The sequence below is a fragment of the Neofelis nebulosa genome, chromosome 2 (assembly GCF_028018385.1).
Source record: "Neofelis nebulosa isolate mNeoNeb1 chromosome 2, mNeoNeb1.pri, whole genome shotgun sequence".
In the NCBI taxonomy this organism is placed as follows: Eukaryota; Metazoa; Chordata; class Mammalia; order Carnivora; family Felidae; genus Neofelis; species Neofelis nebulosa.
The window spans coordinates 28491089-28516511 of NC_080783.1; the positions used below are offsets into that span (position 1 = coordinate 28491089).

The 25423-nt window shown below is 38.7% G+C and overlaps 1 protein-coding gene across 13 annotated transcripts in view; it reads left to right on the forward strand.

Annotated features, from left to right (window-relative positions):
* Positions 1 to 25423, forward strand: part of PLEKHM3 (pleckstrin homology domain containing M3) — a 199590-nt gene that overhangs the window by 98760 nt on the left and 75407 nt on the right. For 11 of the 13 annotated variants that reach the window (XR_009255797.1, XR_009255803.1, XR_009255800.1 and 8 more), the window contains one exon: positions 20721 to 20784. Coding sequence is in view for 10 of the 13 variants with exons in the window: in XM_058707215.1 (XP_058563198.1) it covers positions 20721 to 20784 (64 nt within the window). In the remaining 3 variants the exon portion in view is untranslated. Of the gene's footprint in view, positions 1 to 19304; positions 19407 to 20720; positions 20785 to 23877; positions 24964 to 25423 lie in introns of those variants that run through there. The other 2 variants (XM_058707224.1, XM_058707264.1) reach the window with 2 other exon arrangements.

Genomic DNA, 25423 nt, shown 5'->3' on the forward strand with positions numbered 1-25423 from the left:
CCATGATTTCTTTAGCAAGTTTCTTCATTGTTCTTTGGTATCTGAGAACTTGATAGTGCTGCCTGCCAGTAATGTGGTTTTCCTTGATGGATGAGTAAAGTGTGGAGTTGACTCTCTCCAACACATTTGTCCTTTGGCTCTGATGGCAGGACTGACCAGATGAACTTGCATTGGCATGAGCTGGGCTGTTCTCATGGTTGGCTTGCTGGAGAAATGCTGTCATATCTGATGATTAATAACCCTGCAGTCCAGTAAGCTCACTTCATCACAGAAAACCCTAAACACACAGTCACCTCATCAGAAAGCAAAAGACAGCACCGTTCTGTAGCAAAGATCATGTTTACCAGAGGATTGCAAAATTAGATTACTTTCAGTTAGTTTGCAGCCTTTGGTTCCCAATATGTTGACTTTTAGAGGGAATATTGGAGAAATCAGTAACTACCTTTTATGTAACATTTTAATAGAAATGAAGCATTTCTATTGAAACATTTAATTTAAACATTTCAATTAAGAAAATACAGGAGAGGTATGTGTGCATGTGTGTGCAAAAGAGCTTCCAGCTGGGTCCGCCTCTCATTTTCTCTAGGCCATTCCAGGGCCAGGCTCTGTCAGTTATCCCTACTTTTGTATCTATAGTTTCCTCCTTTACTAGCACCTTCATTTTAGCATATGAGTATGCCCAAGTCTCTCCCAACTTTAAGAAAAGAATCTTTTTGAGGCATAAAACTTATTTGAAGAAGTAATAACTGAAACCTCTCTAGCCTGGGGAAGAAAACAGACATCCAGTTCTAGGAAGCATAGGGAGTCCAAAACAAAAAGAACCTAAAAAGAGCCACACCAAGACGTAATAAATACAGTGTCAAAAATTAAGAAGAGTATTTTAAAAGCAGCAAGAAAAAAGCAACTAGTTACATACAAGGGAATACCCATAAAACCATCAAATGATTTTTCAGCAGGAACTTTGCAGGCTAGAAGGGAGTGACATTATATATTCAGGCATAGAGACTGAAAGGAAAAATCTTACAACCAAGAATACTCTACCCAGTAAGTTTATCATTCAAAATTGAAAGAGAGATAAAAAGTTTTCCAGACAAACAAAATTTTGAGTTCATCACCACTAAACCAGTCTTACAAGAAATGTTACAGAGGCTCCTTTAAGTGGAAAAGAAAAGGCCATAAGTAGAAGAAAATTATGAAGGAAAAAAATCTCACTGGTAAAAGCAAATATATAGTAAAGGTAGTGGTTGACCACTTATAAAGCTAGTATAAGTGGTAAAAGACAAAAGTGGTAATATCAACTATATCTACAATAATTCATAAAGGGATACACAAAATAGAAAGATGCAAAATAGGGGCACCTGGGTGGCTTAGACAGTTGAGTGTCTGACTCTTGACCGCAGCTCAGCTCATGCTTTCACAGTTCATGGGGTCAAGCCCTGTGTCAGGCCTGTGCTTATGGTGCAGAACTTGCTTGGGATTCTCTCTCTCCTCCTCTCTCTGCCCCTCCCCCACTTGCTCATGCATATGCTCTCTCTCTCTCTCAAAATAAACTTGGAAAAAAAAGATGCAGAATAGATCAGATAGATGAAACATGGGGGGTGTGGTTAAGAATGTAGTGTGTTCTTTTATAAGGTGTTCAAACTTTAAGCGACAATAAACCTAAAATAGACTGCCATATACATAGAGTATTGTATATGAAACTCATGGTAACCACAAACCCAAAACCTGTAATAGGTACACAAAAAATAAAGATACAAATATCCAAACATAACACTAAAGAAAGTCATCAAATCATAAGAGAGCAAGAGAAGGAAGAACAGAGAAGAACTACAAAAACAACCAGAAAACAATTAACAAAATGGCAATAAGTCCATACCTATCAATAACTACTTTAAATGTAAATAGACTAGGGGCACCTGGCTGGCTCAGTCACTTAAGCATCCAGGTCTTGATTTTGGCTCAGGTCATGATCTCAGAATTTGGGAGTTTGATCTCCGTGTCAGGCTCTGTGCTGACAGTGGTAGAGCCTACTTGGGATTCTCTCTCTGCCCTCTTCCCCGCACCCCCCCCCCTTTCTCTGTCTCTTTTTCTCTCAAAATAAATGAACTTAAAAGAACAGGAAAGAAAGAAAGAAACAATGGCCTTAAATGACACATTAAACCAAATGGACTTAATAGATACATAATGTCCCATCCCAAAACAGTAGAATGCATATTCTTTTCAAATGCACATGAAACCTTCTCCAAAATTACACATTAGTCTACAAAACAAGTCTCAATAAATTTAAGAAGATTGCAATCATATCAAGCATCTTTTGCAATCACAACAGTATGAAAGCAGAAACCAATTACAAGAAAAAACTAGAAAAATACACACATACTTGGAGGCTAAACAACATGGTACTAAACAATCAATGGGTCAATGAAGAAATCAAAGAAGTAATTTAAAAAACACCTTCAGGCAAATGAAAATGGAAGCAACATTCCAAAATCTATGGGATCCAGCAAAAACAGTTTTAAGAGGATATACAGGCCTACCTCAAGAAACAAAAATGTCTAACAGTCTAACCTTACACATAAAGGAACCAGTAAAAGAACAAACAAAACCCAACATTACTAGAAGGAAGGAAATAATAAATATCATAGCAGAAATAAATGAAATAGAGACTAAGAAAACAATAAAAAAATTAATGAAACTAAGAGCTGGTTCTCCAAAAAAAAATAAACAAAATTGATAAACCTCTAGCCAGACTCTTCAAGAATAAAAGAGGGCTCAAATAAGTAAAATCAGAAATGAGAGAAGTCACAACCAACACTAGAGAAATACAAAGGATTTAAAAGACTATGAGCAATAAATTGGATAGCTAGAAGTAGATAAATTCCTAGGAACATATAATCTTTCAAGACTGAATAAGAAAGGAATAGAAAATCTGAACAGACTTTCTGTTCTCCTCAGCAAACAAAAGTCCAGGACCAGATGAAGCATTCCAAAAAATTTCAGATGAAGAAATGCTTCCAAATTCATTCTACAATGCCAGCATTACCCTGATACCAAAACCAGACAAAGACATTAAAAAAAAAAAAAAAACAGGAAATTACAGATCAACAGCTTTGATATAGATGCAAAAAAACTTCAGTGAAATATTAGCAAACCAAAGCCAACAATACATGAAAAGGATCATATACCATAGTCAACTGGGATTTATTACTGGGATACAAAGATGGTTTAATCTCCACAAAACCAACCTGATATACCACATTAACAAAAAGGAGGATAAAAATCATACAGTCATCTCAATAGATGCAGAAAAAGCATTGGACAAAATTCATCCATTTATGATAAAAACTCTCAAAGTGGGTACAGAGGGAACATACCTCATCATCATAAAGGTCTTATATGACAAACCCACAGCTAACATCATACTCATTGGTGAAAAGCTGAAAGCTTTTCCTCTAAGATCAGGCACAAGACAAAGATGCCCACTTTCACCACTTTTATTCAACATTGTATTAGCAGTTTTAGTTACAGCACTCCCACAAGAAAAAAGAAATAAAAGGTATCCAAATTAGAAAAGAGGAAGTAAACCTGTGCTAGATCCTAAAGACTCCACTACAAAACTGTTAGAATAAATGAATTCAGTACTGTTGCAGGACACAAAATTAATATATGGAAATCTGTTGCAATTATTATGCATTAACAAACAAGCAGAAAGAGAAATTAGGAAAACAATCCCATTTACAAGTGTATTAAGAAGAATAAAATACATGGGAATAAATTTAACCAAGAAGGTGAAATACCCTAATGAGAAAAACTGAGGATGACACAATAGAAGAATATACTGTGTTCAAGGTTTGAAAGAATGTTGTTAAAATGTTCTTACTACCCAAAGCAACGTACAGATTCAGTGCAACCCCTGTCACAATACCAGTGGCATTTTTCACAGAACTAGAACAAGTAAACCTAAAATTTGTATGGAATAGCAAAAGACCTAGAGTAGCAAAAACAATCTTGAGGTATCGTGCCTCCTGATTTCAAACTATATTACAAAGCTATAATCATCAAAACAGGATGGTATTAGCACAAAAACAGACACATAGATCAATAAAACAGAATAGCCCAGAAACAAACCCACTCATATGGTCAACTAATCTACAACAAAGAAGGTAAGAATATACAATGGGAAAAGACAGTCTCAATAAATGGTGCCTAGAAAATTGGACCACGTTCTTACACCATATACAAAAAATAAACAAAATGAATTAAAGACCTAAATGTAAGACCTGAAACCATAAAACTCCTAGAAGAAAACGTAGGCAGTCAACTTTTGGACATCAGTCTTAGCTATTTTTTTGGATCGGTTTCCTCAGTTGATAAAAAACAAAGCAAAAACAAACAATTGGGACAATATCAAACTAAAAAGCTTTTGCCCCACAAAGGAAGCTATTAATGAAATGGAAAGGTAACCTACTGAATGGGAGAAGATATTTGCAAATAAGGGATCAATATCCAAAATATATAAATAAGTCATCAGTATAAAAAAAAACCTGATGAAAAAATGGACAAATCACCTAAAATAGATATTTTTTTAAAGACCTACAGATAACCAACAGACACATGAAAAGATGCTCAACATCACTAATCATCAGGGAAATGTAAATCAAAACCATAGGAAGATATCATACCTTTCAGAGTGGCTAGTATCAATACAAGAAATAAAAAATGTTAGCAAAGATATAGAAAAAAGGGATCCCTTATGCAGTGTTGGTGGGAATGTACTTGTTGCAACCACTATGGAAAAGAGTAAAAAGGTTCCTCCAGAAATTCAAAATAGAACTAAAAATCAGATGATCCAGCAATTCCATTTCTGGGTATCTATCTGAAGAAAATGGAAATTCAAAAAGATGTATGTACCCCTGTGTTCATTACAGCATTATTTATAGTAGCCAAGATATGGAAACCACTGAAGTGTCTATCAGTGGATGAATGGATAAAGAAATTGTGGTATACATACACAAAGTGGAATATTACTCAGCCATAATCTGATTTCAAAAATGAAATTTTGGTTGGGGCGCCTGTGTGGCTCAGTCGGTTAAGCATCTGACTTTGGCTCAGGTCATGACCTCATGGTTCACAGGTTCGAGCCCCGCATCGGGCTCTGTGCTGACAGCTCAGAGCCTGGAGCCTGCTTCGTGGATTCTGTCTGTCTGTCTCTCTCTCTCTCAAAACATAAATAAAACATTAAAAAAATTAAAATAAATGTTTTTTAAACGAAATCTTGGGGTCACCTGGAGCAATATGGCCGTCTGTGACAACATGGATGGATGTCGAGGGTATTATGCTAAGTGAAATAAGCCGGAGAAAGACAAGAACCATGATTTCACTTACATGTAGAATCTAAAAAATAAAACAAAAAAATAAACAAAAAATGGAAACAAACTAATTGGTGGTTGCTAAAGAGAGGGTGGAAGGGTGAAATAGGTGAAGAGGATTAAGAGGCACAAATTTCCAATTGTAAATAAGTCACAGAGATGTAAAATACATCATAGGGAATTAAAATTTTAATGATAATGTGTGGTGACAGACGGTAACTAGATTTTTAAGTGCTTATTTTCTAATTTATGTAATGTTGAATCACTTTGTTACATACCTGCAACTAATACTGTATATTAACGACAATTAAAAAGGTTTTTCTAGTTGAAATAATACATTTTCTTGTTTAAAAAAGGAAAAGATCCCTTCTTAGTCCTACTTCTTTTTTTTTTTTTTTTTAAGCTATGGCCCAGTCTGTCTTTTTTTAAGGGCTACTTCTTTAAAGAGTAATCCATAGTCCTTCACCCCTCTGCAATCTGACTTCCCTCTTCCTCTCCTGAAATCAGTTCGTTCCAGGTCGCTAATGATTCCCATTTGCCAAATCCAGCAGAAACTTCTCGGGCTTTGTGACAGTCTTACTCATATTATTTGACCTCTCCACTGCCTTGGATGCCACTGACCCTCTTTTTCCTTCTTGAAATTCTCTCCTTTCTTGGCTTTGCTGCTCCTGGCTCTTCTGCTTTTTCTCCCTCCTATCACCTGCTCCTTCCCAGTCTTCTTCGTGCATCCACTCCCTAACTAATACTCTTCTGCCAGGATCCAGTCTGGGTTTTCTGTTTTTCTAATATGTGCTGTCCTGGGCTAGCACTTACGGCTTCACCTTCAACCTGTAGGCTAAGGGCACACAAATCTCTTGCCTGGACTCCTGGACGACTTTCCCTGGACATTCTGCAGACACTTCTAGTCCTCTGCCCCAACTGAGCTACCTGTTGCGCAAAGCCAGTTCCTCTTCCTTGTTCCCTCTGCCAGTAAGTGGACATGCCATTTACCTAGTGGACCTAGCCGGAAAACTGAATAATCCCAGGCTCCTTCCTGGCCTTCACTTCCTGTTAGTCAGCATGACCTGTGGATTCTGCTACAGAAATCTATCTTGTGGCAGGCCCACTCTCTACAACCCCAGAGTAGCCATTTAAATTCTGTCCAGGCCCCCATCATTTCTCGCCTAATTTACAAAAAAGTTGTCCATCCCTCTGTCTCGTCCCCATCCCCTTCTGCTGCCGGGGTTCTTTTAAAGTCACAGATCTAACCATGCTGTCCTCCTACACTTCTGTGGCAGCCCCATCTCTTTTGAGGTAGATGCGTAGCAAGGCATTGGGAGACCTCTCGTTTCTGGCTCTGCCCTGCCTTTCTAAGCTCCTACCCATCTGTAGGTGTGCACTGCTCTTTCTTCCTCCCACACAGCCGGTCCCCTGAGAGCACTTTGCTCACACTGGCCTCTGTGCTGTCACGCGTGCTGCTCCCTCCACCTAGAACTCCCCTCCTTCCACACCTTCAGATTACCAATGGGCAGTTCTCTGAGGCCTTCCCGAGCAGGTGCTCTGCAGGTTTCCCTCACCCCTGCAGGTATGTCTCCTGGTCTCAGCACTCCGCCTCGTGAACTGGAGCCATTTGCTTACTTGCCCGTGTATCCCACTTGTCTGCATATTCTTTGCTATTAAAAAGCCATGTTTTTCTCCAAAGCTCCAGGGCCTAGCACAAGGCCCGTCACATATTACGTACCCTGCATCTATTTATTGCATTGAAACATATGCTGATTTTAGGTTTTTACCACAGTGACAAGTCATAGAGGTTGTAAGGTTGGATTTCATTTGCATTAAATTCACTGGGAGGTATGATGATCACAAGTAGTGTTTTCTGACGAAATGCAAATAATCATCCATTCTTTATTGAATACATTAATAGTAAAATTAATGCTGACATGACTATCTTAAAGGGACACCCGGCTTTGCCTCCTGGACATGAATCACTCCCCCAGGGGTCCCTGAAGTGGCTGTGAGCTTTTCTCTGCATCCCCTAGGCAGCTCTGCCCGAGGCAGTTTACTGCTACCCGAGCACACACTGGGTCCACAGGTCCTCTGCAGCCCCTTTTACTACTCAGAGTGTAAGGGAAACTGGCCCCTGGGGGTCCCAACTCGTTCCGTCCATTTCCTAAAGAGCTTGGTCGATTGAGCCAACTTGCCCACGTAAACCACAGCAGGGAAGAGCCCTTGGTGTCACCCTGCTGGGAAGTTGCAGGCGCTTTCCTGGGCTTCGCTTTTATGTTATTATTTACCCCCTTGCTTTCCTTTGGATGGTCTGCCTAAAGGAGATTTTCAGAGACCGTCTTGCAAACCCAACCTGCCGTGAAGATGGGAGGCAGTGAGAAAGAGGAACAGCCCAATATCTGGCCCTGCCTTTGAAACCCTTACCTTCTCTAAGCACAAGAGTGTGTTCCTACTTCTAACTGGCTGGAAAAAAAAATTTTTTTTTTAATTTACATTAAAAAGCACCAGTAAGGAGATACATTTTAATACCTCTCAGTCTTCCCTCTCAGGAAATTTATGGTTGTATTTGACTTCAGTGCTTTTGTGCTACAATTGCCATCCTGAGGGAAAAGAAAAGCTGATTGGCATTATCGTCTTAAAAGCCTGTGGATTTTGTGGCCACCACCATATCTCCTGAACACATCTTCTCCAGACACACTCAGCTTAGTTCCTTTATCTTTTCTGCATATATTGCATTTTCTAGTTCTTTGTGTCTGTTATGACCGACCCCGTATAAATTATAGTAGTAGACACTGACAGGTGGTAGAGAGGAGACAGTAGATGAGGTGCTTCTGCGGGGAGAGAAGACAAACGTGAAATATATTCACACCCAGAAACATTAAACACATAGATAACTTTAGCAGTACAAATAATGTTAGATGACTGTGCTCAAAGTTGGTTAGTTATTGTGAGAAGAGGAGTGGTAGTTAATGAGCAGTGTTTGGAAGCAAGAAGGACCTAGCCCAGTAAGGAGAATCTGGAGATCATTGCTCATCAACTGTGTTCATTGACACATTCATCTCCAGCCTTTAGCACAACACCTGGCTTGTTTTATGCACTAAGTTGTTAACTGGTTAATGAACGGACTGGCTGTAGTACTCTAGGAAGAGTCTACCAGTACGATTTGATTTGTAAGTTTATAATTATTTCTTACATCCTGTGTACTCTGTCATAGAAGTCTTAGGATTTTAGAGCAGGAAGGACTAAGTGGCAAAACATCGAGATGACCCTGCCCTGTGTTTGTTCCTGCTACGGTCCATTTCAGTCAGTTTCCTTCTCCCACAGTGTCCGGCTGACCTACGTTTGTACAAACCAATGGAAGAGGTAGAAGCTAATCTTGAAATGATTTTCCAGCCTACCTACTTGATTCACTCTGTCTCCATTTCTTAGCCCTTCTGACACATTGCTTTTATTTTACTTTATTAAAGGGATTTCAATATTAAGCATTTGCTGTTTAAAGATTATTCCTCCCATTGAGCCATGCTCAAACATTCCGTGTCCCCTTATTGGACTATCCTATGTTGCTACGCTAGCTGCCCCACTCTAAGACTGCGTCCTAGGTTTCCTATTTGGCATGTATCTTTAGGTCTCAAGTTTTCCTGCAAATGCTTACATTATATATAAATAGGAAACTATAAATGCAATGTTGTATTCAGATTGGATCCTTGACTAGAAAAAAGGACATTAGACAATTGGTGAAATTTGAATAAAGTCTATAATTTGCATAATGCTTCCTTTCTTAGGTTTGGTCAATCCACCATGGTTGTGTATGATGTTAACATCGGGGTAGCCAGGTGAAGTACATGAGGGTTATAAACTGTTCACAAATAGAGGAAATGTTAGAAACCTGTAAACATGCTGGTTATTTTTAAAACAATTTTTCAAGCAGGAGAAAAATTGCAGAATGCCAAAGTGTACTTTAGATAATTCCAGGCAGTGTAAGGTAAACAAATAACAACCCCTTTCCCTGCTATGCCCCTTCCTACTCAGTTCCCTTCTAGGTCCATCCCATCCATTCCCACAGCTTTAACTGTCACCTCTGTGCTGATGTCAGAAATGCCCTGGAGTATTCCACATCTCTTCATCCCTTATTTCCAAGGCCCATATTTGCTGGCTCTCCTACAAGCACTCTATATTCAGCACGTGTGAAACTCAGTTCTGTATCCCCTGCCCTGACAGCCTGCCCTGTGTAGGCTAGTGACATCACCATCCTGTCACCCAAGCTAGATACTTCAGTCTCTTTTGATTCCTTTCTCCTCTTTCACAGATTCTAAACATTGTCAATTCTTCATCCAAAAGGTCTCCTGTATTACCTATCCCCCACTTTCACTGTCCTCCTGTGGTTACCCTAAAATAGACTCTCAAATACCTGTCGGGACTATCTCTGCCTGCAGTCTGCCCATAATCTCTACTGCCTTCAGAAATTGGGCATGACAGAGTATATCAGTGTCACTTTCCTGCTTAAAAATGTATAAATGGTTGGGGCGCCTGGGTGGCTCAGTCGGTTAAGCGGCCGACTTCGGCTCAGGTCATGATCTCGCGGCCCGTGAGTTCGAGCCCCGCGTCAGGCTCTGTGCTGACCGTTCAGAGCCTGGAGCCTGTTTCAGATTCTTTGTCTCCCTCTCTCTCTGACCCTCCCCCGTTCATGCTCTGTCTCTCTCTGTCTCAAAAATAAATAAACGTTAAAAAAAAAAAAGTATAAATGGCTATATATTGCTTCTGGCCTAAGTAGGAATAACATCTACCTACAAGAGACATGCATTATATAGCTAAATTAGATAGTTAGCCTGCCTCTCTCTTTCCTCTACTCACACCTTCAAGAAAGTGGAAGGAGTACAGGCCTTTGGAGTTAGAAAGTCCTGACCTTGAATCCCAGATTTGTGACTTTGGACAAATTAGTCTTTGCCTCAGAGCATCAGTTTTTTCTCACGTAAAATGGAGGCTATACTTACATGTAGGGCAGTTGTGAGAATTAAATTAAATGATGATGTATGTTGGGGCACCTGGCTGGCTCAATTGGAGGAGCATGTGGCTCTTAATCTCAGGGTCGTGGGTTCGAGGCCCATGTTGGGTATAGAGATTACTTAAATAAATAAAACTCTTAAAAAAAAAAAAAAAAAGGAAAGAAAGAAAAGAAATGATGATGTATGTCAAGTGTCCAGCCCCCAGTGGGCTTTTCTTACTGTTATTGGTGCTTAATACTATAGGGTGCCAGGAGGAATACATCTCTCAATCACCTCTGTCTTGTATGCGTGTTTTTGAAAATGGAAGTGGTCTACCTTCCACAACAAGGAGCCTGTCTGTAGTAGGGAAACTTATCCCTCATGTGGAGGAATAGGCACTTTCCCCATAACCTACCCACCTGGGCTTGGAATGTGTACCCCCTTCCTGCCACAGGTGTGGCCCTGAACCATTAGAGATGAAGAGTCCAGCCTCAGGTACTATAATGCATTTCCTAGAATATAAGTGCCTTGCCATTCACTCAGTCTATTCTCATTTCTGTGGACAAAACAGGGCATTTTAGTAGAATTTTTCAGAGCCTATCATACTTACTAGGAGAACTCCAAACAAGCATATGCCTGTACCAGACCTCCATGGGGGAAGGAGTTTATCTAACAGGTGCCCTTTCTTCAGTGGCTTAGTACAGTGGCTGACACATAGTTGTGCTTAATCAGTATTGGATAGATAGAAAGATGAATGGAAGGATGAAGGAATGATTTAATCTCTAGGATTTGTCTATTAATGCATGCATAATTGAAAGACTGAATAATAAATTTCCCAATGAGCTGGATATTAGCTCAGGGATTCTAAACCTTGGCTGCACTAGTCACCAGGAGAATTTTTGTTTCATTTAACACTGATTTCTGAGTTCTACCCATGCTTATGCCCCGTTATTTTCTAAAATCTCCCCCAACTGATTTTAATAGACAGTCAGGGTTGGGGTCAAACATGCCAGACCATTCTAAAAATATGTATCCTGTGCATAACTTACCATTCTCAATTAACAGTTTATATATCTTTTCCTCACTTAACTCTCCTTGGCTTATTACTGGGAATGTCTTATTCACAATTGTCCACCTAGTGCCTAGCACAGTGCTTGGTATATAGAGGACAGTTATAAACGTTAATTGAATAAATTGGTTGTTTTATTTAGGATACAAAAAAAATCGCACAGTACCACAAAAGACAGAAAAAAAATGCTGGCACCATGAGTTTTATTTTGGGATGTATGTGTGTTGGTCAGGAGGGTTCTAACCGTCTATACTTTGGTATGATTTTTGTCCATAATCCATTGTTTTTTTCTCTGTTCACAGTCATTTATCCAGATACTGTAAATTGACAGCAGCTAAATATATTAGACTCTGTCAGGGAATCCCAATATGAAATATTTCACCCCATTAGTCCCATCTGTACCTATGCACTAAAATTCGTCATGATATATGCAAGAGGATAGTTCATTAATGTGATATCAAGCACCATTGTCCCCATTAAAAGAAAGCCATAAAACCCTTTAGACAAAGACACACAGGTTGCCACACCGATTTTCTCAATTCCATAATCTAGTAATTTAGGCATAGAACTGGAAAGATATTTAAAGACATCATGTTCAGTAGTCTTTATTCAACATTGAGGAAGCTGGAGCTAGGTGGGTTTTAGGATTTGCCTGAGATGACACAACCTGTGAGAGACACAACTAGTGCAAGAAACCTGATGTTCTAACCCACCGTGGATTGCATTAGAGTCAAAGGTCAGGATAAATTCCAAGAAATGCCCAATCTTCTAAGACTGAATGAAGAAGAAATGCAAGATCTGAATAGACAAATTATAAATACTGAAATTGAATCAGTAATCAAAAATTTCCAGCAAATAAAAGTCCAGTACCAGATGGCTTCATAGGTGAATTCTACTAAACATTAAAAAAGAGTTAACACCTATCCTTCTCAAACTATTGCCAAAAAAAAAAAAAAAAAAAAAAAAATAGAAGAGGAAGAGTACTTCCAAACACATTCTATGAGGCCAGCATTACCCTAATACCAAAACCAGACAAAGACAGTCAAGAAAGAAAGAAAGAAAGAAAGAAAGAAAGAAAGAAAGAAGAAAGAGAAAAGAAAAAGAAAAGAAAAAGAAAAAGGAAGAAAAGAAAATTACAGGCCAGTATCACTGATGAACATACGTACAAGTATCTTCAACAAAATATTAGCAAACCAAATTCAGTAATATATTGAAAGGATAATAGGCAGTGATCAAGCGGGATTTGTTCCAGGGATTCAAGGAAGTTTCAATATCCAAAAGTACACAGATAATCCACATGATAAGCCACATAAACAGAGGGATAAAAATTATATCATTATCTCAATAGATGCAGAAAAAGCATGACAAAATTCAACATCCACTTACGATAAAAACTCAACAAAGTGAGTCTAGAAGGAACATACCTCAACATGATAAAAGCAACATATGACAAACCCACAAATAACATCATACTCAATGGTGAAAAGCTAAAAGCTTTTCCTTCAAGATTAGACACAAGACAAAGATGCCCACTCTCACCACTTTTTAAAAAATTTTTTTAATGTTTACTTTGTCTACTTTTGATGGGGGGAGGGGCAGAAAGAGAGAAAGAATCCCAAGTAGGCTGCACACTAGCACAGAGCCTGACACAGGGCTTGATCCCACAACTGCAAGACCATGACCCAAGCCAATATCAAGAGTTGGAAGTTCAACCAATTGAGCTACCCAGGCGCCCCTCACTCTTAAGCCTTTTATTCAAATTATGGAAAATGATAAAGCTGAGAAAAAGATTAAAAAAAATATAGAACATGAGGGGAGAATTAGAGAACTAAGTGATTTAATGAAACATAATAATATCTGTATCATAGGAGTTCCAGAAGAAGAAGAGAGAGAAAGGGGCAGAAGGTTTACTTGAACAGATTATAGCTGAGGACTTCCTCAATGTGGGGAAGGAAGCAGACATGCAAATCCAGGAGGCATAGAGAACTCCCTTCAGATGTAACAAGAATAGGTCTCCACAACATATTACAGTGACACTGGCAAAATACAAAGATAAAGAGAGAATTCTGAAAGCAGCTAGGGACAAACGGGCCTTAACCTATAAGGGTAGACACATAAGGGTAGTAGCAGACCTGTCCACTGAAACTTGGCAGGCCATTAAGGAGTGGCAGGAAATATTCAATGTGCTGAATAGGAAAATTATGCAGCCAAGAATCCTTTACCCCGCAAGGTTGTCATTCAGAATAGGAGAGATAAAGGCTTTCCAAGACAAACAAAAACTGAAGGAGTTCGTGACCACTAAACCAACCCTGCAAGAGATCTTAAGGGGGAGTCTGTGAGTGGAATGCTGTAAAGACTGCAAAGGTCCAGAAACCTCACCACAAGCATGAAATCTACAGATAGCACAATGACACTAAATCCATATCTTTCAATAATAACGCTGAATGTAAATGGACTAAATGCTCCAAACAAAAGACATAGGGTATCAGAATAGATAAAAAACAAGATTCATCTACATGCTGTCTATAAGAGACTCATTTTAGACCTGAGGACACCTTCAGATTGCAAGTGAGGGGATGGGGAACCATCTATCATGCTACTGGAAGTCAAGAGAAAGCTGGAGTAGCCATACTTATATCAGACAAACTAGACTTTAAACTAAAGGCTGTAACAAGAGATGAAGAAGGGCATTATATAATAATTACAGGGTCTATCCATCAAGAAGAGCTAACAATTATAAATGTTTATGCACCCAATTTGAGAACACCTGTATATATAAATGAATTAATCACAAACATAAACAATCTTATTGATAAGAATGCAGTAACAACAGGTGACTTTAATACTCCACTTACAACAATGGACAGATCATCTAGGCAGAAAATCAATAAAGAAACAGTGACCTTGAATGATACACTGGACTAGATGGACTGGAAAGATATATTCAGAACTTTTCATCCAAAAGCAGAATACACATTCTTCTCGAGTGCACATGGAACATTCTCCAGAATAGATTACATACTGGGTCACAAAACAGCTCTCAATAAATCAAAAAGAATTGAGATCATACCATGCACCCTTAAGATCACAATGCTATGAAACTTGAAATCAACCATGAGAAAAAGTTTGGAAAACCTCCAAATGCATGGAGGTTAAAGAACACCCTACTAAAGAATGAATGGGTCAACCAGGCAATTAAAGAAGAAATTTAAAAATATATGGAAACAAATGAAAATGAAAACACAACAGTCCAAACCCTTTGGCATGCAGCAAAAGAAGTCCTAAGAGGAAAATACATTGCAATCCAGGCCTATCTCAAGAAACAAGAAAAATCGCCAATACAAAATCTGACAGCACACCTAAAGGAACTAGAAGCACAACAGCAAAGAAACCCCAAGGCCAGTGGAAAAAGAGAAATAATAAAGACTACAGCAGAAATAAACAATGTAGAATCCAAAAAAAAAAACCCAAAAAACAACAACAACAAAAAAACATTAAACAGATCAATGAAACTAAGAGCTGGTTTTTTGAAAAAATAAACAAAATTGATAACCCCCTAGTCAGACTTCTCAAAAAGAAAAAAGAGAGGACCCAAATATATAAAACAAGAATGAAAGAGAGATCACAACCAACACCACAGAAATACAAACAATTACCAGAGAATACTATGAAAAAATGTATGGCAACAAAGTGGACAATCTGGAAGAAATTGACAAATTCCTAGATATCCACACACTACCAAAACTCAAATGGGAAGAAATAGAAAACTTGAATAGACCCATAACTAGTCTAGAAGAAATTGAATCAGTTTTCAAAAATCTTCCAACAAATAAAGAGTCCTGGGCCAGATGGCTTCCCAGAGTAATTCTACCAGACTTAAAGCAGAGTTAACATTTATCCTTCTTAAGCTGTTCCAAAAAATAGAAATGGAAGGAAAGCTTCTGGACTCATTCTGTGAAGCCAGCATTACCTTGATTCCCAAACCAGAGAGAGACCCCACAAAAAAAAGGAGAATTACAGGCCAATATCCCTGATTAACATGGATGCAGAAAATCTCAACAAGATACTAGCAAATCGAATTCAACAGCGTATTAAAAGAATTATTCACCATGATCAAGTGGGATTCATTCTTGGGCTGCAGGGCTGTTTCAGTATTCACAAATCAATGTGATACATCGCATTAGTAAAAGGAAGGATAAGAACCATATGATCCTGTCAATAGATTCAGAAAAAACATTTGACAAAATACAGCATCCTTTTTTTTTTTTAGCGTTTATTTATTTTTGAGACAGAGAGAGACAAAGCATGAACGGGGGAGGGTCAGAGAGAGGGAGACACAGAATCCGAAACAGGCTCCAGGCTCTGAGCTGTCAGCACAGAGCCCGACGCGGGGCTCGAACTCATGGACTGCGAGATCATGACCTGGGCCGAAGTCGGCCGCCCAACCGACTGAGCCATCCAGGCGCCCCTACAGCATCCTTTCTTAATAAAAACCCTCAAGAAAGTCCGAACAGAAGGAACCTACCTTAACATCATAAAAGCCATATATGAAAAGCCCACAGCTAATATCCTCAATGAGGAAAAATTGAGAGCTTTCCCCCTGAGATCAGGGACACGACAAGGATGTGCACTCTCACCTCACCACTGTTGTTTAACATAGTGTTGGAAGTCCTAGCCTCAGCAATCAGACAACAAAATGTAATAAAAGGCATCCAAATTGGCAAAGCAGCCAAACTTTAACTTGTCACAGATGACATGATACTCTACATGGAAAACCCAAAAGATCCCACCAAAAAGCTGCTAGAACTGATACATGAATTCAGCAAAGTTGCAGGATATAAAATCAGTGTACAGGAATCGGTTGCATTTCTATACACCAATAATGAAGCAACGGAGATATCAAGGAATTGATCCCATTTACAATTGCACCAAGTACCATAAAATACCTAGGAATAAACCTAACCAAAGAGGTAAAAGATCTGTATGCTGGAAACTATAGAAAACTTATGAAGGAAATTGAAGAAGACACAAAGAAATAGAAAAACATTTCATACTCATGGATTAGAAGAATATTGTTAAAATGTCAGTACTACCCAAAGCAATTTATACATTCAGTACAATCCCAATCAAAATTGCACAGGCATTCTTCTCAGAGCTAGAACAATCCTAAAATTTGTATGGAACCACAAAAGACCCCAAATAGCCAAAGTTATGCTGAAAAAGAAAGCCAAAGCAGGAAGCATCACAATCCCAGACTTTAGCCTCTACTACAAAGCTGTAATCATCAAGACAGTATGGTATTGGCACAAAAACGGACACATAGACCAATGGAATAGAATAGAGAACCCAAAATTGGACCCACAAATGTATGGCCAACTAATCTTTGACAAAGCAGGAAAGAGTATCCAATGGAAAAAAGACCATCTCTTTAGCAAATGGTGCTGGGAAAACTAGACAGTAACATGCAGAAGAATGAAACTGGACCACTTTCTTACACCATACACAAAAATAAACTCAAAATGGATGAAAGACCTAAATGTGAGACAGGAAACCATCAAAACCTTAGAGGAGAAAACAGGCAACAACCTCTTTGACCTCAGCCACAGCAATTTCTTGCTCAACATGTCTCCAAAGGCAAGGGAAATAAAAGCAAAAATGAACTACTGGGACCTCATCAAGATAAAAACCTTCTGCAATGCAAAGGAAACAATCAACAAAATTAAAAGGCAACTGATAGAATGGGAAAAGATATTTGCAAATGACATATTGGATAAGGGGCTAGTATCCAAAATCTATAAAGACCTTACCAAACTCAACACTCAAGAAACAAATAATCCAGTGAAGAAATGGGCAGAAGACATGAATAGACACTTCTCCAAAGAAGACATCCAGATGACCAACCAACACATGAAAACATGCTCAACATCACTCATCATCAGGGAAATACAAATCAAAACCACATTGAGATACCACCTCAAACCAGTCAGAGTGGCTAAAATTAACAACGTAGAAAACAACAGATGCTGGTGAGGATGTGGAGAAATGAGAACCCTCCTGCACTGTTGGTGGGAATGCAAACTGGTGCTGCCACTCTGGAAAACAGTGTGGAGGTTCCTCAAAAAATTAAAAATGGAACTACCCTACGATGCAGCAATAGCACTACCAGGAATTTATCCAAGGGATACAGGAGTGCTATTTCATAGGGGCACATGTACCCCAATGTTTATAGCAGTACTTTCAAAAATAGCTAAATTATGGAAAGAGCCTAAATGTCCCATCAGCTGATGAATGGATAAAGAAGATGTGGTTTATACATACAATGGAATACTACTTGGCAATGAGAAAGAATGAAATCCTGCCATTTTCAGCAATGTGGATTAAACTGGAGGGTACTATGTTAAGTTAAATAAGTCAGTCAGAGAAAGACAGATATCATGTTTTCACTCAAATGTGGAACTTGAGAAACTTAACAGAAGACCCTAGGGGAAGGGAAGGGGAAAAAATAGTTACAAAACAGAGAGGGAGGGAGGGAGGCAAACCTTAAGAAACTCTAAAATACAGAGAACAAACTGAGGGTTGATTTGGGCGGGCGCATTAGAGGGGGAAAGGGGTGATGGGAATTGAGGAGGACACTTGTTGGGATGAGCACTGGGTGTTGTATGTAAGCGATGAATCACGAGAATCTACCCCCAAAACCAAGAGCACACTGTATACACTGTATGTTAGCCAATTTGACAATAAATTATATTAATTAATTAGTTAATTAAAATAAATTCTTTATGTTTATTGTTTACTTTTGAGGGGGGGGTGGGGCAGAGAGAGAATCCTAAGAAGGCTGCACATAGCACAGAGCATGATGTGGGGCTTGATCCCACAACTGTAATACCATGACCCAAGCCAATATCAAGAGTTGGATGCTCAACCAACTGAGCCCCACAGGTGCCCCTCAATCTTACCACTTTTATTCAACATAGTATTGGAAGTCCTAGCTATAACAATCAAGAAAAAAAAAGGCATCCAAATTGGAAAAGAGAAGTAGAACTGTGACTATTTGCAAATAACATGACACTATGTATAGAAAACCGTAAAGACTCCACTAAAAAATGATTAGAACTAATAAATGAATTCAGTACTGTTGCAGGAAACAAAATTAATATACAGAAATCTTTTGCAATTCTATACACTAATAACTATCAGAAAGAAATTATGAAAACAATATCATTTACAGTTGCATCAAGAAAAAAATACCTAGGAATAACTTTAATTGAGGAAATGAAACACCTGTACGCTGAAAATGGTAAAATACCAATGAAAGAAATTGAAGCTAATACAAATAAATGGGAAGACATACCATGGACTGGAACAAATAATATTGTTAAAATGTCCATATATCCAAATCTGACCTACAGTCTGCAGATTCAGTGGAATCCCTATGAAAATACTTATGCTATTTTTCACAAAACTAGAACAGGTAATCCTAAAATTTGTACGCAGCTACAAAGACCCTGTGTAGCCAAAGCAATCTTCAGAAAGAACAAAGCCCTGATCTCCAGCTATACTACAAAGCTATCATAATGAAAATACAATGGCAGTGGCACAAAAACAAATGCATTAATTAATGGAACAGAAGAGAAAATCCAGAAATGAACCCATGCTTAGATGTTCAATTAATGTTCAACAAAGGAAACAAGAACATACAATGGGGAAAAGACAATCTCCTCAATAAATGATGTTGGGAAAACTGGACCATTTTTTTTAAATCATATACAAAATAAACTCAAAATGGAGTAAAGACTTAAATGTAAGGCCTGAAACCACGAAACTCCTAGAAGAAAACATAGGTAATAGGTTCTTGGACATTGATCTTAACGTTATTTTTTTTTGGATCTGTCTCCTCAGGCAAAGGCAACAAAAGCAAAAGCAAAAACAAACAAAAAAATCAAATGGGACTACATAAAACTAAAAAACTTTTGCACAGTGAAGAAAACCATCAACAAAAAGGTTACCTACTGAATGGGAAAAGAGATATGCAAATTACATAACTGATAAGGGATTAATATCCAAAATATATAAAGAACTCAATTCAATATCATAAAAACAAATCAATTAAAAAATAGGCAAAGAATCTGAAGACATTTCTCCAAAGATGACATACAGATGGCCAACAGACACATGAAAAGATGCTCAACATCACTAATCATCAGGGAAATGTAAATCAAGACCACCATGAGACATCACCTCACATCTGTCAGAATGGCTAGGATAAAAAAGACAAGTAACATATGTTGGTGAAGATATGGAGAAAAGGGAACCTTTGTGTACTATTGATAGGAATGTAATTTGCTGCAGTCACCATGGAAAACAGTATGGAGGTTCCTCAAAAAATTAAAACTAAAACATATGATCCAACAATTCTACTTCTGGGTATTTATCCACAGGAAAAATTTATTTGAAAAGAATATGCACTCTTACATCCATTGCAATATTATTTTTAACAGCCAAGATAGGGAAGCAACCTAAATGTCCATCAGTAGACGAATGGATTAAGAGGAGGTAATATCTACATACAATGGAATATTACCCAGCCATGAAAAAGAATGAAACTTACCCATTTGCAAAAACTTGGATGGACCTAGAAGGTATAATGCTAAGTGAAATAGGACAGAGAAAGACCAATGCTGTATGATTTCACTTATATGTGGAAACCAAAAAAAAGCACACAAAACAGAAACAGACTCAAAGACACAGGGAATAATATGGTGGTTGTCAGAGGGGAGGGGGTGGGGTAAAGGATGATAGATGGGAAGGGGATTAAAAGGTACAAACTTCTAGTTATAAAATAAGACACAGTGGTGCAATGTACAGCACAGGAAATGTAGTTACTAATACATAACAACTTTGTATGGTGATAGATGGTAGTTAGATTTATCACGATGATCACTTCATAATGTATATAACTATTCAATCACTTTGTTAAATACCTGAAACTAATAGAATATTGTATGTCAGCTACACTTCAATTAAAAAAAAAAAAAGAGCATTACTTCTTTTTGTCCTGAAATAAACTCATTAAGGAATTAAAAAAAAAAGAAAAGAAATCAAAGACCAAACTTTTACTTCCATCTTAGTATCTGTTAGAAAGAAAAAGGGTGGGTATTGTTACAGTTTCCTCAGAGACTGTTGGGAGGAGGAGTGTTGGTGCAAAGGGAAGAAGGTAGAGGAAAGGGATCTTGAATGAGACTTTGAAACTTATCAGGAAAAGTGTGTTTTGTGGCAGTCAACACAGTTCATTTGTCTTTCTGTCCTTGTTTTCAGAATTTTCCCCAGAGAATACCTCCTTCAACAGATCCACCTGTATTCCCTCGCTGATCTGCAGCAGGTAAGCACTCATAAGGGCCATTTCATTGCTCTTTTCTCATTGGGAAAGTGTCTTTGTTGATTATGGTATAGGTACTGAATTCTGCCATCATTGGGGTAGTTTCTTCATAAGCCCTGATAATCAGTTTCTACTCAGAATGAGAAAAAAAATTTACTATAAAAAATATTACAGGACAATAAGAAATGTTGGCAAGGATATGTAGGGACCAGAGCTCTCATACATTGTTGGTGGGAATGTGAACTGGTTGGTACAGCCACTTTGGGAGACAGTTTGGTGGTCTCAAAAAGTTAAACCAAGTTACAGTATGAACCAGCAGTTAGTTCCACTCCTAGAATATACCCAAGAGAATTGAAAACTTATGTCCATGTAAAACTTGTATACCAGTGTTCAGAGCAGCATTATTCATAATACCAAAGAATAGAAGTAACCCAATGTTCATCAGCTAGTGAACAGATAAACAAAATGCTATATATCCACACAAGGGAATATTATTTGGCCATGAAAAGGAGCAACATACATGCTACAACATAGGTGAATCTTGAAAACATCATGCTGAAAGGAGCCAGACAGAAAAGAATATATATGTATGATTCTGTTTAAATGAAATGTCCAAAATAGGCAAATCCACAGACAGAAAGTAGACAGATGAGTGGTTATCAGCACCTGGGGAGAACAAGGGAATGACTAGTGATGGCCTGGGGGTTTCCTTTGAGGCTGACCACGGTGTTCTGGAATGATAGTGGTGATGGTTGCACAACTTTGTGAATGTACTAAAACCCACTTTGGAAGAGTGAAGTTTATGGTATGTGAATTATATCTCAATAAAAAATTATACAAAGAAAGAACATCTGAAAGGCAATGACTGTATGAAACTCTTTGACTTGTGCTTAAGTCACTTAAGGGAGGACCTTAAAGTTTAATAAAACATAAGAAATCATATAAGAGTCAAAATCATCTTTTAAAACTTTTATTAGTGCTCGTCCTTTTAATGATTGACCAGGTTAGCAACCAAGATGAAAACCAGTATTTTTTCTGTTCAACCCAAAGTCCTGACTATGTTAAGCTTTGGTTAATCATTTAAATCAACAACTCACTGCCTAAGAAGCTTTTAGACGCTAAAAGCTTTCCATATATCTATTCATTCTTTCAAGAGTCAATTAAAAAGATAATTGTAACAACTTCCTAAGCATCTCAAATTGTTCTGATTCTGTTCTTTTGTTTATCATCGTTGTCCTCTGCTGTGGGTTTTGCCCACAGAAATAAGGTCCGCTTAAAAACTGTTCAGATCCTTCAGTCATTTTACAAGACTTTAAAGTGTTTTGTGTTTTTTTTTTTTTTTAACTTCAGACTTTGGTGTTTTCTTTGTACAGTCTGAGGGAGGAAAGTTATTTTAAATGGTAGTAGTAGTTTTAGAGCATTTAGTTGGAACGATCTGAGAGAATAGGAGTGTTTTAATTTCCATGTGTACATCAAGTTTAACCTATTTGCACATATCAGCTTGTTCTATTCTTCAGTCCTGTATACCCTTTACTACCTAATCGAGCGGCAATGATCTGCTGGCTGGGGTGGGAAAAGGTATATTACAATTGCCCAGTGGTGTTCAAGGAGAAGAATTGATTAAAATATCTATTATACACTTATCTATTTTCTAGAACTTCACTTGATCATAGTATCTGAGAACCCATTTGAGAAGTATGTTTAAAGGCATGGACATAGTCTTGTAAGGGTGGTTTAAAATAGAATGGGTGACGGGGCGCCTGGGTGGCTCAGTCAGTTAAACGTCCGACTTCGGCTCAGGTCACGATCTCGCGGTCCGTGAGTTCAAGCCCCGCGTCGGGCTCTGGGCTGATGGCTCAGAGCCTGGAGCCTGCTTCCGATTCTGTGTCTCCCTCTCTCTCTGCCCTCCCCCGTTCATGCTCTGTCTCTGTCTCAAAAATAAATAAAACGTTAAAAAAAAAAATTAAAAAAAAAATAGAATGGGTGAGTAGTTTTTGAGGAAGCCTTTTTTTTTTTAAAGCTTATTTTGAGAAAGAGAGAGAGAGTGCATGCCCATGCAGGCAGGGAAGGGGCAGAAAGAGAGGGAGAGAGAATCCCAAGCAAGCCCCACTCTCAGTGCAGAGCCTGACGTGGGGCTTGATCTCAAGACCTAAGCTGAAATCAAGAGTCAGAGGCTTAGCTGACTGAGCCACCCAGGCACCCCTGAGGAAGCCTTTCAAAAATGGTTACCAGATGAAGAGAAGGAATCAGAACAATTCCATATTCATTTTGGGGTATCAGAGTAGTGTATCCATTTGGCATGATAAAGCCTGCTATTTAAAGCTTCCCTATGCCTTGCAGACTCCCCCCGCACCGCCCCCTTGTATAATCAAACCACATATGCCACGCAGCTCACTTAAGTCAGTGACAGCAGTATTCCTGGTGGGCTGGACCATTAGCCCCTGGAGCCCCATAAGCAGCTTAATCAGTTTTCAGCCTCAGTAGTAAAGTGATAGGGGCAATCAGCAGCTCATCAAACTCCCTGGGTTGGGGGGATGGCTAGAGCTCTGTGCATCCATTTAATACACAACAGCTCACTCTAACCTGGTTCTTTGTGCCTGTTTTTAAGATCCTCAGACTTATCATATTTAGAGGAAGTTTAATTCAATTACTTTTTCTGCCTGAGGTGGTTTAAATTGAATTTAGCTTTTGATCTGTCCGCATCTAGGCTATCAGTACTGAAGGGCACCTCCACCCCATTTTCTCTTAGTTTCTCAGTTTCAGGCATGTTTTCTGAATCCAGACTGTTCTTGCAAATACGTAAGAGAAAGGAGCACAAGAGGAGAAAAAAATGCACTATTGGTCTGTGACAGAGTGTGAGTGACAGCAGGCAGTCCAGCCTAACTAATGGAGCTGCCAGCCCTGTGCTGTCCTGTCCCCTTCTGTCCTGTGTGTGGCTGTACGGTCATCCCGTTTCATGTCAGCTTTAGGAGTTTTAAAGTTATTTCCCCCCCATTTCATTTCCCTCTGCACTCCTAAAATAAAGGTTTCTATAAAAGCAGATCTAGCACATCAAATAACTACAGAAAAATGAACTTCAGTTTATAAATTTTGCAGGGGGTAGAAGGTACGCTACAGGAAGTAACTGAAGACTTAGACACCTTGAATGACAATAACATAAATATCCTTCCTAAAGGCATAGACTGCTCTCCACAGATTGCTCCTCAGTGAATTCGATTTTTCCCATTAGCTCTTATTTAAAAAACAAAATGTGAACATCAACCAAAAATCAAACAAGGTAAGAATTTGGTGATGGTGTGGACATCACCAAAAATCAAACAAGAATTTAAGAAACATGGTAAAGGGGGACTTACGATTTAAGCGTCTATAATCTTAAAATAACAAGTACACAAAACACTAGTAATACCTAAGATAAAGGTGCTGGAAGAATTCTGGTTCAAAAAATTTGCTTCCTTCTCATATCTCTGTTTTCATTTATATAAGTAACAATCCCAAAGTTGAGGAGACAGACTCAGTTCAACAATGTGGCTGGAGATTTCAAGCTACCTGAATGCTTCTGATGTTACATTCAAGACCAATTGCTCCCCGCTTCTCATTTTCTAAACTTAGTGGCCTCCTTTACACACATTCTTCTTTACATCTGTACACTTGGGTGTGAGGAGATGAACCGCACAGACCGACCCTGCTTAGCGGAAGAGGCTCCCTGCACTTGTTCTGGGAGCTGTAGTTGCCTGCTTGCTGGCCAATGAGTGCCAATTATTGACAAAGGTTATAGCTCATGCTGGTACCGAGTCCCCAGTTGTCTGTTTATTTCACCAGTGATTAAGTTGCTCACTGGGTTTTACTAGCACCTCATAAAGGTAGTAATTGAACAACACAGTCATTACGTGACTATAATCAGTTGGCAGCATTATAACATGCAACACAGAAGATGGGACCACGTACTCCTCCTGCCTTGTAGCAGGTCCAAGGACAGCAAAAGACAGGGGCGGAGGCTCTCCAAAACCTAGGAACTCAGAGGGGCACTGACTGGAGCCCATCATTTCTTAAGTCTAGAATTTCAGGTGAATTTCTCTCCAGGATAGATAGTTAGAGAAATTTATTCAATCCATGTTCTTTGAATATAAGTCTAACATAATATATTGTTGATTGTTTTTAATGTTTATTTTGAGAGAGGGGGAGGGAGAGCAGGTATGCATGCATGTGACCAGTGAAGGAGAAGGAGGAGGAGGAGGAGAGAGAGACAGAGAGAGAGAGAGAGAGAGAGAGAGACAGAGAATCTCAAGCAGCCTCCACACTATCAGCACAGAGCCCAACATGGGGCTTGATCCCAGCAACCATGAGATCATGACCTGAGCTGAAGTCAAGAGTCAGATGCTTCACTGACTGATCCAAATAGAATCATAAGCAGAAGCTTTCTTTCAGGAGGTGTGATTGCAGTGTTTGCTTTGTTTTTTTAAATGACAGAGCAGTTCCTTATAAAGGATTTGGCAGACAAGGACTAAGCATATATCAATGAATGAACAAGTACTGAGGCATGTTTTGAATGGGGGAAACTGAGGCACTGCTTTTTAAAAGCTTTCTCCTGCTTTGATACTTCAAGAGGGGGAAGTAGAAAATAATTTGTGTCTTGTTATTTTCT